Here is a 12,477-nt window from a genome sequence, read left to right as displayed (position 1 = left end):
ATCTAGGTGCGAGCATTGTTTTTTAAAACTGTAAAGTTCATCTTCCTATTTTTTCATCTGTTCTTCAGAGAGATTTTATTTTTCTATTTGCTTCTTAAACTTAAGAATACATGTGGTGTGGCTATCATCCATTTTGCCTACCCCAGACGAGCCGTAAGCAAACATGTTCAATATTCTGAACATTCAAGTTCAGATAGGGAACTAGTTCCTATTTCCTTTTATTCCTCTGTTTTGTTCCTTAATCTTCATTCCTGTGGCTCTTCTTACCCTACATATCTTTGGGCCTCTCAGAGGATTTCTGCTGTATGGAGATACCCTTGGGGCAGCTCATGGAGATGAAGGGGAACTTCACATGCAGGGAAAAAAGCCTGATGGCTTCAAACAGCGAATCCTTCCAGAAAGGAGAGATGCGCTGGGTCATTTTATTGCTCCAACTGTGGTTCTTCAGTCAAGTTCAAGGAAGCATCTTACATGTTTCTTGCCTTTGCTGGCTCTCCTACTAACCTTTTCTCTATTCTGAGCATGAACAAATTCTTCCACAAGAGAGAAAAAGATTCCTCAGATTCCTTTGGCAATCTCGGGGGACAGAAAATATCTCAGGAGTTCTAGGATTTTGAGAGGTGCGAGGAGCATATAAAAATGTTTTAGGGAGAAATGAATCTGTATTTTATTTTTTCCCTACTGAAAAATAAATAAAAATAAATAAAATCTGCTGTTCAGAGCAGCAATTAAGAGTGCAATCGCTGGATATTTCCATGTGTCTTTCCCTGGGCCATTACTTGTATTTGGAAGTTTGTGTTCATAAATCCAGCTACAATGATTCTCATGGGCAGGAACAACTTCCTGTAATCTTGAAACCAGCAGCTGTCTGAATCCGTGGTAAATTGCAAATTCAGAGAGACAGAATGTGGAATTGAAGTTCCCAGGGGCTGAAAAGGTAAAGTGCAGGGAGCTCTTGTTTAATGGGTTCGGAGTATCCTTTGGGGTGATGAAAGGTCTGGAGATGGCTGAAGTGATCGATAATTGCAGAACACTGTGAAAGGACTCAGCTTTACTAAATTGTACATTTTTAAATGGTCCATAGCATGTTATGTCCATTTTAGCACAATACACAAAAAAGTAAAAACAATATAATCATTCTAAAACATGGAAGCTTTTCTTGTTGAAGTTGCAAATGGAATCTTTGAAGCTTTAGAAGAATAATACAGAAAAGATGTAGTGGGTAGAAAACATTGGCTGCAAGTGTTAGGGTTAACCACTGTGTCCATCTTCTATAGTCTAATACTTTGCTTGGAGTTTCCCAATGGCACTGGGGCTCAAGTGTAGGAGAGGTTCTGCCATTATGCGTTAGAATTTATTTCTCTAAGACAAAGTCTCTCAAGCTTGCCAACAGTCATTTGCCTCCTACCCAGGTACTCAATTTGTCCCTACAGAGTTACAAAGCCTAAAACAATAGGATCCCCTGCTTCCTTATATATTTTTTCTTTTTGAATTAGAAAATCTGCTATTCATTTCCTTTCTTTCCTTTCTGAAAAGAAAAATAAATGAAGAGGGTAAGAAGTATCTCACAGAATGAGATGTAATGCAAACACCAAATATCTAACAACTAGGTGAATGAGTGAATGAGAGTGAATTAATTTTAGTAAATTCAATGAAAGGTGCTTATTCTATTTCTACTTTAGGTGAAAGGATTAGTGATTGAACATTGTACCCCTGGAAGTTAATTATAAATATTGTTATAAATAACTTTATTTTATAAATAACTTTATAATTTATAATTTTATTTTATAAATAACTTTATAATTCATGGTGTTCAATAAATTATTTATTATTCAATAAATTAGTTTTAAAAACAACTATGCAGGGGCCAGAGAGCTAGTTTAGCACTTGTAGATATGCTAAACCCCTCCTAAAACTGAAATTTTCAAGATCAAATCATTTAATACTGATATGATACCAGTATCTACCCCATAGTCCATATTTAAATATCACTTATTGTCTCACCTATTGTCCCCATAGACTTATTTTGCTACCTTCTCCTCAAAATTCAATTTAGGACTACACATTAAAGTATATTTAGTTGGTGTGTCTCTTTGGTTTTGTTTAATCTATCACTGCTCTTAAGTTTTCCTGTACCTTTTATAACTTTGTCTCGTAGGACAGAATATGTCACCGCTCAAATATGCTACTCTGGTATAAGTGTTACTTTGAGCTGAAGAGAACAGCAAGCAAACACAGGATGAACCCTTGACCTCTCCATCTGCCAAAGCAAGGCATCATCCATCTGCCAAAGCAAGGCATTCACCCTTCCCATAGCAGAGAGGAAGAAGCGCCCTATCACCAACAAGTAGCCTCTGGAAAACTACATAAATCTTGCTAACTGACCTATGGCTACAATTAAGGATTCCCCCACGTATTTACCTCCCCATAATTTACCATATCTGAGGAGTCAAGAAACATCTATCATCCTTTGTCAAAAAGATTTTTTAAAAAAGAAGAAGAAAAGAAAGCTTCTAAACTTGGGCTGGAGCAATAATACAGCAGGTAGGGCATTTACCTTGCATGTGGCCCTGACCCAGCTGAATCCCCAGCATCCCATATGGTCCCCCAAGTACTGCCAGGAATAATTCCTTAGTGCCAAACCAGGAGTAACCCCTGAGCATCACCAGATGTGACCCCAAAAAGCAAAAAAAAAAATTCCAAACGTAACTACTATTTCCCATGTCCTTCTGACATAGTATTATCATTTTTCAACACTTTGTCAAAATATTGCTCTGGTCCAACAAGACATACCAAGCCCTTCACATTTTCACTGCCCCAACTCTCCAACTTTAGAACTTGTCATCCACCCCCTCCCCCAAAATTCTACTTCTATTAGTAGGAAATGGGCTTAAGAAATCAAGATCTAAATAGCAGACCAACCTTCATGTAAAATACAATAATGAGGTTCCAGAGAGTTAGTTGAATGGGCTGAGCACATCCTTAACGTGCAGATTCCTTGTTTCAGTTCTGGCATCACATGATTCCCCAAGCACAGAGCATGGAGTAGCCTCAGAGCACCACCCAATGTGGCATCCAAACAAAACAATTAATTTATTTTCTTTAGGGCCACACCCGGCTATGATCAGGGCTTACTCCTGGCTCTGTGCTCAGGGATCACTCCTGGTGGTACTCAGGGGACCAGTTGGGATGCCAGGGATTGAATCCGGTTGGCAGCATATAAGGCGAGTGCCTTACCCACTGTATTATCACTCTGGCCCTGAATTAATTTTTTTAATACATGGGCATAAAATAAAGTGTAAATCCTTTCCAAGAGACATCATCCTATTCAGGTCTCAAAAATGCTCCAAAAATTAAATTCCAAGGAAAATCAGCATATCACTGTCACAAACAACTCAATCTGCATGGGAAAAGGTGCCATGTGCAAGAACAAATTTAAACAACAGAAGTAGACTTTATGGAAATCTTTGCTCTAGATATGTAAGACCTTAGAGAAAGAATTATACACCTTTACTAAAAGGATATTAAAGAGAAGTAAATTGATAGAGAAATATTATACCATATTGCACAACTGGAAGATAATATTATAAAAGTTTTAAGTACCCTCATTGTGTTCTATAGCTTCAGTGCAAGTCAAGTGAAAATACCACTAGAAACATTCATGAAACCTAAAACACTGAATCTAAAGTTCATATAAAAAAATCAAAGAAGAAAAAATACCCAAGACACTTTTGAAGATGAAATAAATAAAAGACTCATCCTACAAGATGTCAAGTATTATCACAAAGCTATAAAATTAATAAAGTGGGACACTGGTATAGGGACAGATAATTGACCACAAAGGAAGAGAATGCAGAGCCCAAAAGGAGACTATGCATTTATGGAAACTTGATATATAAGAGATTTATCATGAGGTTTATCATAGAACTCTGAAGAAATTGGGGTGGGACAATTGTTTGGCTCATGCAAAAGTCAATCTCCAGTATATAAAGGATTTAAAGGAAATGGAAAAAAACTTTAAAACTCTTAAAAGAGTGTGTTGGGAAAATACCACTCTGACCTCAAGGAAAGAAGGATTTTTCAAATAACAAAAAAAAGGACTAATCATAATATGAAAAGATTGATTGATGAGGTTGTAAACATTAAAATTAAGAACTTTTGTTCTAAAAGATAGCAGAAAGGTATGAAAACATAAGCCATAGAGGCTAGTTGTAACACTCATAAATAGAAGATGAATACACAGAATGTAAGAACTCTCATAAGTCAATAAAGAGAGAAAGGAGAGAGGGAGAGAGGCAGAGTCAGAGACCAAAATAAAATAAATAAGATACAAACAGATATTTCTTGAAAGAGAAATGCAAAAGGCAATTAATTCTTGAAAGAATATCCAAGTTCATTAGAAATTAGGAAAATAACTGGCCTCGATCCAGAAACAAATAAATCTCAAGAGAGCTCAATAGGATGCAGAGATTCTTCCAAACCCCATCCAATACTGAGTCATCTGGATACCCTGGAGCGGGGCAGGTAAACCTAGCACCTACCCAAACAGAGCCCAAGCAGCTGAAAACCTCCATACTCCATAATCGACATCATGCTCCGGGCCAGATTCCACTGCTCGAACGAGCCTCATGAGGAATTAATCTGTTGAGAAACTCAGGCATACAGGTTGTAACTGAAACCTCCAAGCTCTCACAGAGTCTGGCTACCTCCCCCCAACTCCCTGTACTTCTGGATGGGATGCAATATAGCAGGCATCAAATCTCAATTAACAAAGTATCAATTTATAAGGCTTAACCTGTAACAACATCTTAGTAATTTCTTATACAAGGACTTAATAACTCCATGATGAGATATACAATCTTCACTAATGTTCTTCTGAGTAAACATTTTTTGATCATTCTTTTAGCAAATTATAACAAGAAATATAAAATAAATTATTGAGGGGCTGCTATGGGGGCAGGCTTGGGGGGTGGTTGGGAAAATTGGAGATAAAGGTGGTAGAAGGTGCAATGGTGGTGGGAGTTGTGTTGGTATATTGAATGTAACAAATAGTCATGAACAACTTTGTAAACTACAGTGCTAGTATAAGGTATAAGGGAAAAATAAAATTTTTTAAAAAATAAATTAGGAAAATACAAACTTAGATTACTGCATGATACAAATTCTATGCTCTAGATTTAAAGCTAATGTTGAGTCTGGAGATATAGCTCCATGAGCTGAAAGCATGTTTCACATGCAGGGACCCAGGACTCAATCTTCAGCACCACAGAGTCCTGAGAGCACAGAAGTGAGATAACCCCTAAGTATCATGTGTAGCCATGTGTAGCAAAAAAAATAAGAACCAAACACAACACACACACACACACACACACACACACACACACGTGCGTGCACGCGCATGCACAAAACAAAGAAATTAAAGTTAAGAAATCCAATCAGGTTGGTACAGATAAGGATAAGAGACATTGTTGGCATATAAATTGTAACATTCACTTTTGTTAACAATTTGGCACTCTTTTGCAAAGCTGAACATTCATATATCCTATTGCACACTATCACTATATCACTGTATCACTGTCATCCCACTGTTTGTCAATTTACTTGAGCGGGCACCAGTAATGTCTCTATCACACTCAGCCCTGAGATTTTAGCAGCCTCTCCTTACTGTCTTTCCCAATGATTGGAGGATCTTTCAAGGTCAGGGGAATGAGACCTATTGTTACTGTTTTTGGCATATAGAATACGCTACAGGTAGTTTGCCAGGCTCTGCCCGTGCGGGTGGGATACTCTCAGTTGCTTGCCAGGCTCTCCGAGAGGTATGTATATATCTGTTACTTACATCTGTTATATATATTGCACACTATAGCCAATCTACTCCTAAGTTAGAACACTAGAAATATAGAAATATAAATATCAAGTATACTTGCAGTGAAAACTAAAGTAAAAATAATTCAAATGTTCATCAACAGGAAATAAGTGTAGCTACATAGATCAACATGGATGAACTTTAGAACTTACTGAATGAAAAATGCAAGTCACATAAGACTGAAAACAGTGTACCATAAGAACCGGGGGTCTGGTTCAGAAATAGAGCACTTGCTTTGTATGTGTGAGGCTCTAGGTTCAATGGGCAACACAACCAGAACAACAAAATATACATACATAAATATGTGTGTATATAATTTTTAAAAATGAAAACAACAAGTTAAGTGAAAAATCATTCTAACATACACAAAAATGTCGCAGTATTCATTTTAAAAGGATGAGGGAAGGATGAGAAGAATTGCACAGAGGAGAGAAACCTCTCTGTGTGGGGGCTTGAGAGTGGCAACATATACAGCATTTATGATAGGTCCGTGTTTCCCTGGGTTGTGGGTGAGCTAGTGGAGTTCACCTTATTAAAGCTTCTTTATCTTTAACAAGGTTCTCCTTTGCATTCCTGCTGCCATTTGGGACTGGATAAGTCTCTGTTGTGGGAGTTCACCCTGTATGTTATAGGTATTTAGTAGCATCACTAGCCTCTCTACCTACACTATGCCACGGGTGCTCCTCATATCGCTGTGACAATAAAAGCTTTCTTCAGGGGCTGGAGCGATAGCACAGCGGGTAGGGCGTTTGCCTTGCACGCAGCCGACCCGGGTTCTAATCCCAGCATCCTATATGGTCCCCTGAGCACCGCCAGGGGTAATTCCTGAGAGAAGAGCCAGGAGTAACTCCTGTGCATCGCCGGGTGTGACCCAAAAACCAAAAAAAAAAAAAGCTTTCTTCAAATATCACCACTGTCTCTTAGGGAGTCAGTGAACTGGGGGTGCAGGAGATTAAAACCGATTTTGGTTGAGAGTTAGTGATGTAAATACATAGTACCTGTGTTTTTATTGTAAATCAAAAAAAGCAAAGTTGAGGGCTGGTGCGATAGCACAGCGGGTAGGGCGTTTCCCTTGCACATGACCGAAATGGGTTAGATTCCCAGCCTCCCATATGGTCCCTCGACCACTGCCAGGAGTAATTCCTGAGTGCAGAGCCAGGAATAACCCCTGAGCATCTCTGAGTGTGACCCAAAAAGCAAAAAAAAAAAAAAGTAAAGTTTAAGGGAACCAAAGAGAAAAGCCTGATTCTGTGTGTGAAGTATACTTGGGAGCCAAGAAAGCCCAAGATGCATGAGGGTCTTTGTTGAAACAAGAAGTGCTGACAGCTACGTCAGTTGACTGGCAGGCAACAGGTCTAGAAATGGAGTTGGCAAGTGAGAAGTCAATGACTCTGGATACAGTAAATTTTCCTCATTTGGGAGGTCTAACACTTACCACATGTCCAGTTCAAAGGAATATTCTGTGGCTCCTAGCAACGCATCAGGAGGACGATACCAGAGGGTTACAACTTCTGAGGAGTATGTCTGGCTGGGAACGGATTTGGCTCGAGCAAGGCCTTACCAAAGGGGAAAGCACAGAGAGAAATTGCCCTGAATTTTCTGGACAGCCACAGAGATCCAAGAGAATTCCACCAAGGAGAATAGAACTGGCAGAATAACTACTTTTAAAATAAGATAAATTTGGTATTTTTATTACAGTTATCCAACTTTTTGATCCTTTTTATTTTCTAAAGTGAATTGTTCAAATTTTGTGTTAGAAGTAGCCTTCACCAATAGGGCAGTATAACTGAGTAACTACACTCTTACCTACATGCTATGAACACAGTGAGATGTGAAAGGGGGAGCTATGAGTTCTTCCCTTTCCTCTGTGTTCCAAAAGATGAGAAGGTGGTAGCAATCTTGAAATATGCAGCTATTTAGAATACTCTAAATATTGTGGGGACACAAAAGAGGAACGTGGCAAAAACACCATGGCGGATGCAATAATAAAGCACTTGTTTTCAATGTGTGAGACCCTGGGTTCAAGACCCAGCATCATACACACACACACACACACACACACACACACACACGGGATACTACAGGGTTACTGTATAAACTTGGAATGTTTGGGGTTACAATGTTAAGTGTGAAAATGTTCAATTTCTAGTGTGTTTACACCACAATTTTTGAATTCTGTAACATCAGCTGAATCCCAACTAACAAGGCTATCCTTTATTCTTCAGTCTAGAAACCTCTCTTTCAGTTGCTATTGAATGGCAACTGCTAATTCAAATTAGACTGGAGGAACTTTAGACAAATCATTCTCAATGGTTCTCTGCAAAATAAAAGTATGCTTTGCCCCTTAGCTACTTTTCTTATAATATTGCATAATCTATAGCTGAAAAAATTCAACATAATTTGCAGTTGTTGGGAATTGATAAATAGATGTCTGTTAAATACTTTAATGCTACCATCTCAGATAAAAGTTGCTACCTCAGACTAAAGGGTTACAATTATAATGTCTCTACTTGTCATCCACCAGAAAGGAGTGTTTCCTCAACTCACATAAAACCAGAACTTCAAGCAATATTAATTTTTATGGTAGAGGTCATTATGGTTATGGTTATAAGCAAAAAAGGGACTAGTAGAGAGATATTAAAAAGAAAATTTTCATAGAGGTAGGGGGTGGGTGATGGGAGGGATACTGGGGACATTGGTGGTGAAAAATGTACATTGATGGAGGGATGGGTGTTCAATCATTGCATGCCTGAAACTTAATCATGAAAGCTTTGTGACTATATATCACAGTGATTCATTAAAAAATAATTTAAAAATGCTGGGGCTGGAGTGATAGCACTGCGGGTAGGGCATTTGCCTTGCACACGGACAACCCAGGTTCAATTCCTGGCATTCCATATGGTCCCCTGAGCACCACCAGGGGTAATTCCTGAGTGCAGAGCCAGGAGTAACCCATGTGCATCACCGGGTGTGACCCAAAAAGCAAAAATTAAATAAATAAATAAAAATAATTAAAAATTGTTTTTAAAAGGTACTCATGATCCTCATAATGCATACAGTATTACAGAGTAGGTCAAGTCATCATACAAACATATGTTCATATATGGAATTATAAGTGCTAAAATGGAAATATAACGTGATCCTCAGGAGATCTTCATCACTTCAAAGAATTATAATCTCAACTACACAGGGTCAGATCTGTCTCAATACACTAATAAGCGAGAACGGGAACTCTAAGTCCCTACCTATTCTCATAAGAGTCTACCCTTCAGTCTGGGGTTTGCCTCTTTATCCTATGGTTAGCTGCATGCCTTTTTATAAAATTTGTATATCCACTCAGCTTTAGGCAAATTGACCATAGACAGTTTACATTTCACTCTATGAATCTCTCTGCATTAAAAATGGCAGTGCTAATGGGAATATGGCTCAGTGGTAAGCACTTGCTTTGTATGGGTTGAGATCCTGGGTTCAATTCCCAGAACTGCAAAAACATCTTTTAATTTAGTTTAATAAATTAAAAATAAATAAAAATGACAGTGGGGTAGTATGGATGCCCATATATTAGGATTGAATTAGAGTCAGGCTTGATGAGATCCTTGATGGGAGCTACTGATCTCCCCTTTTTCTTGCTTCACACTTCCTACATGGCAGTTTATATCCTCAAAATGCACTATATTCCCCAGTGGCGTCTACTTTTCAAAAGCTAGGTCTACTCAATGCTTTAAACATGTGCACACAAAAGCATTATTGTTCACAACCCAAAAAAAGAGACTCAAGGGACAACTTACCAAAATCAGCTAGTTTGAGCTCTCCCAGGTGACTGATGAGTAAGTTCTGAGGTTTCAGGTCTCTGTGAAGAACGTGTTGGTGGTGGATATACGCCAGGCCCCGCAAAAGTTGAAACATGAAAAGCTGGAAGAAATGAACACCTTATCTAAGCAGATTTCAACCACAATGTGTTGATTTCTCCTCTAAATCAAAAACAGTTCTCTAAAAGACTATAGTAAAATATCTCTTCAGAGACAAAAAGAAAAAAAATTTTCTCTTTCATTTCAAGGGGTAAATAAAGGACAAAGAAAGTCAAGTAAGCTGACCATATCCTAAACAGAGGGAGGCTGGCTTTCCCAAATTCTCATTTCTTGGAATCCGAAGGAACTATAATTCCTTAAAAATCTAAAGTATGGGGCCGGAGCGATAGCACAGCGGGTAGGGCGTTTGCCTTGCACGCGGCCGACCCGGGTTCATTCCCCGGCATCCCATATGGTCCCCCAAGCACTGCCAGGAGCAATTCCTGAGTGCAAAGCCAGGAGTAACCCCTGAGCATCGCTGGGTGTGACCCAAAAAGCAAAAAAAAAAAAAAAATCTAAAGTGTAATTTAGACATTTCCCTTGGAAAACTACTTATTGATCGAGATGCGAGAGATTTAATATTTTTCTCACCAATGAACTTGGAATATAAAATAAAAATTGACCTGAAGATGCTATTCTAAGATTTACAAATGCTTTATGTTTTCCAAGAACTCTGATCGGAAACCCTTTTAAAAACATCAACACAAGGAGATCAGACTGGGGAGTTTGTCCTAAGGTGGTGTTAGGAAATAAAGGAACATTTTAAACTTATTAAAACTTTTTAAAATGTTGGAGCTAGAGTGATAGCGCAGCATGTTGGTGCTTATCTTGCGTAGGGCCACAGAGTTCAATCCCCAGTATCCCATGTGGTTCTCTGGGCCTCACTGGGAGTAATTCCTGAGTGCTAGGCCAGGATTTACCCCTAAGTACCACCAGATATGACCTACAAACATACAAACAAACAAAAGCTTTTTGAAGTCTTAAAGTTTAAAATTTGAAGATCAACATACATCAGACAATTTTTAAAAATCAAAAGAAATTAAGAAATAAAGAAAGAAGAAGGGGAAAAAAGGAAAAACACATCTGAGTCCAAATTTTTACATGTTGCTTGTGATTATTATGCACCAAAACGATAGCACAGCTATCTTGTCTAGCCTCAAAACAGCCCTTGGAAGAAGAGGTGCTTCTTATCAATGAACAAATTTTAAAAATGGGGCTAGGGAGGAGAGATAGTACAACAGGTAGGGTGTTCGCCTTGCACATGTCTGGCCCCATATGGTCCCGTGAGCTCTGCCAAGAGTGAATCTTGAGTGCAGAGCCAGGAACAAGCCCTGAGCACCAACAAGCATGGCCTCCAAAAGAACCAATAAATAAATAAATAAATCTGCCTCAAGGAAGCTTTAGTGATGTGCCTAGAAAGATTCAGGATCAGTACTCAGATTCAAGTCTCCCTAACTCTGCTACACCATCCTGAGAAATCAGAAGAAAGTAAAAAAATTAAAACATGATAGGAAGAGGCGAGCTGATCAGCTGATCCAGAGGCTGATATTCTCAGGGGACAGCCTAAGATGTTGATTTCCTGTCCCCGGGTTAAACTCTTCTCACTAATTGGTCATCCCTCCTCCTTCAATCCCTTTCCTTCTGGCTCCACAAATGTCTGCAAGCACTCGGGAATGATAAGGCAGGAGGTATTAAAGAATGTCTCTCAGCCACCCTTCTCAAAACTGACTAATCTCGACACCCTCTCACTCCCGTAATCCCTTCCAACCTGGATTTTTCTTTCAACACCATTGAGGCTGCATGTGACCAAAACAGATCATGGCTGATTCCTTCCAGGGAGATTTCCCATTCCCTGGAGGTTTATTGTGATTCCAACACAATGAGATTCTTAGGAATAAAATAATTCCACTGGGCTAGTGCCGTTGAACTAGAAAGTCTTCAAAACTCTTCAGGCTAGGTCTCCAAAAAAACACAAGTAAATCAGATCGCCAACTTCTGCAGGGAAGCTAGAATCTTCACTCACTCTGGGACTCATTTATGGAGAGCCAGTACTATACCTGGCTAGTCTCATTACATGGTTCCCAACCTGTCTTCCATAAAGTTCACTGCTCAAAATAGAACCCTTTCTCACTATTCCTTCCCTTCCCATGAATTCATCTCTATGGCTCTGTGATTTCTAAGTATCAGTTGTTCCTCCCTGCCCCACAGCTTTGCACTGTTCATTCCTCACTGGTCAATTCTGCTTAGAAAACTCCCTCAGTTTCCTTCTGGCTTCTTTTCCTTCAATGAGACCTTGAGTTTACTCTTCTTTACACATTTCTAACTGAATGTTGGTTTTTCTTTAATTTCCTCAGACCTCTGATCACTGCAAGGTGCAGTTAGCTACCTCTGTAATCCTCAATGACACTTCAAGACCATTGCTTCACTGCCTTGTCCTTTGGGCTTTTGTTCCATCTTGCTACATCTTCCTCTACTCCTAATTTCCCTGTTATCATGGATCTCCCCACCACTCTCCATCATTTTTTTCAAGGCTTGGGCACCTGGATCAAAGGTGTTGCCTCCTTAATTTCAGTGCCTATATATGAACAGCAGTCAATCTCCTCAGCTCCAGTAACTTTATTCTCTGATCCACGTCAGCATCTCACCTAGTCACAGGCTAGGTCTTGCAATCATATGCAAACATTGGTCCTCTAAAATGTAAAAATTCATTTTTTACATTTTAGGATTTTTATCTATTAAAGGATTTTTGCAATGATCACTTAG

The 12,477-nt window shown here is 39.0% G+C and overlaps 1 protein-coding gene across 4 annotated transcripts in view; it reads right to left on the bottom strand.

Moving 5' to 3' along the window:
• Positions 1-12,477, bottom strand: part of CDK15 (cyclin dependent kinase 15) — a 109,458-nt gene that overhangs the window by 66,871 nt on the left and 30,110 nt on the right. For all 4 annotated transcript variants that reach the window (XR_008627394.1, XM_055122780.1, XM_055122779.1 and 1 more), the window contains exons 7-8: positions 9,655-9,778; positions 7,302-7,422 (exon numbers count right to left, since the gene is read on the bottom strand). Coding sequence is in view for 3 of the 4 variants with exons in the window: in XM_055122780.1 (XP_054978755.1) it covers positions 7,302-7,422; positions 9,655-9,778 (245 nt within the window). In the remaining variant the exon portion in view is untranslated. The remainder of the gene's footprint in view (positions 1-7,301; positions 7,423-9,654; positions 9,779-12,477) is intronic.

Source organism: Sorex araneus, chromosome X, assembly GCF_027595985.1.
Source record: "Sorex araneus isolate mSorAra2 chromosome X, mSorAra2.pri, whole genome shotgun sequence".
Classification (NCBI taxonomy): domain Eukaryota; kingdom Metazoa; phylum Chordata; class Mammalia; order Eulipotyphla; family Soricidae; genus Sorex; species Sorex araneus.
The sequence above is the reverse complement of the archived record's forward strand: the minus strand, read 5'-3'. Positions and strand labels throughout refer to the sequence as shown.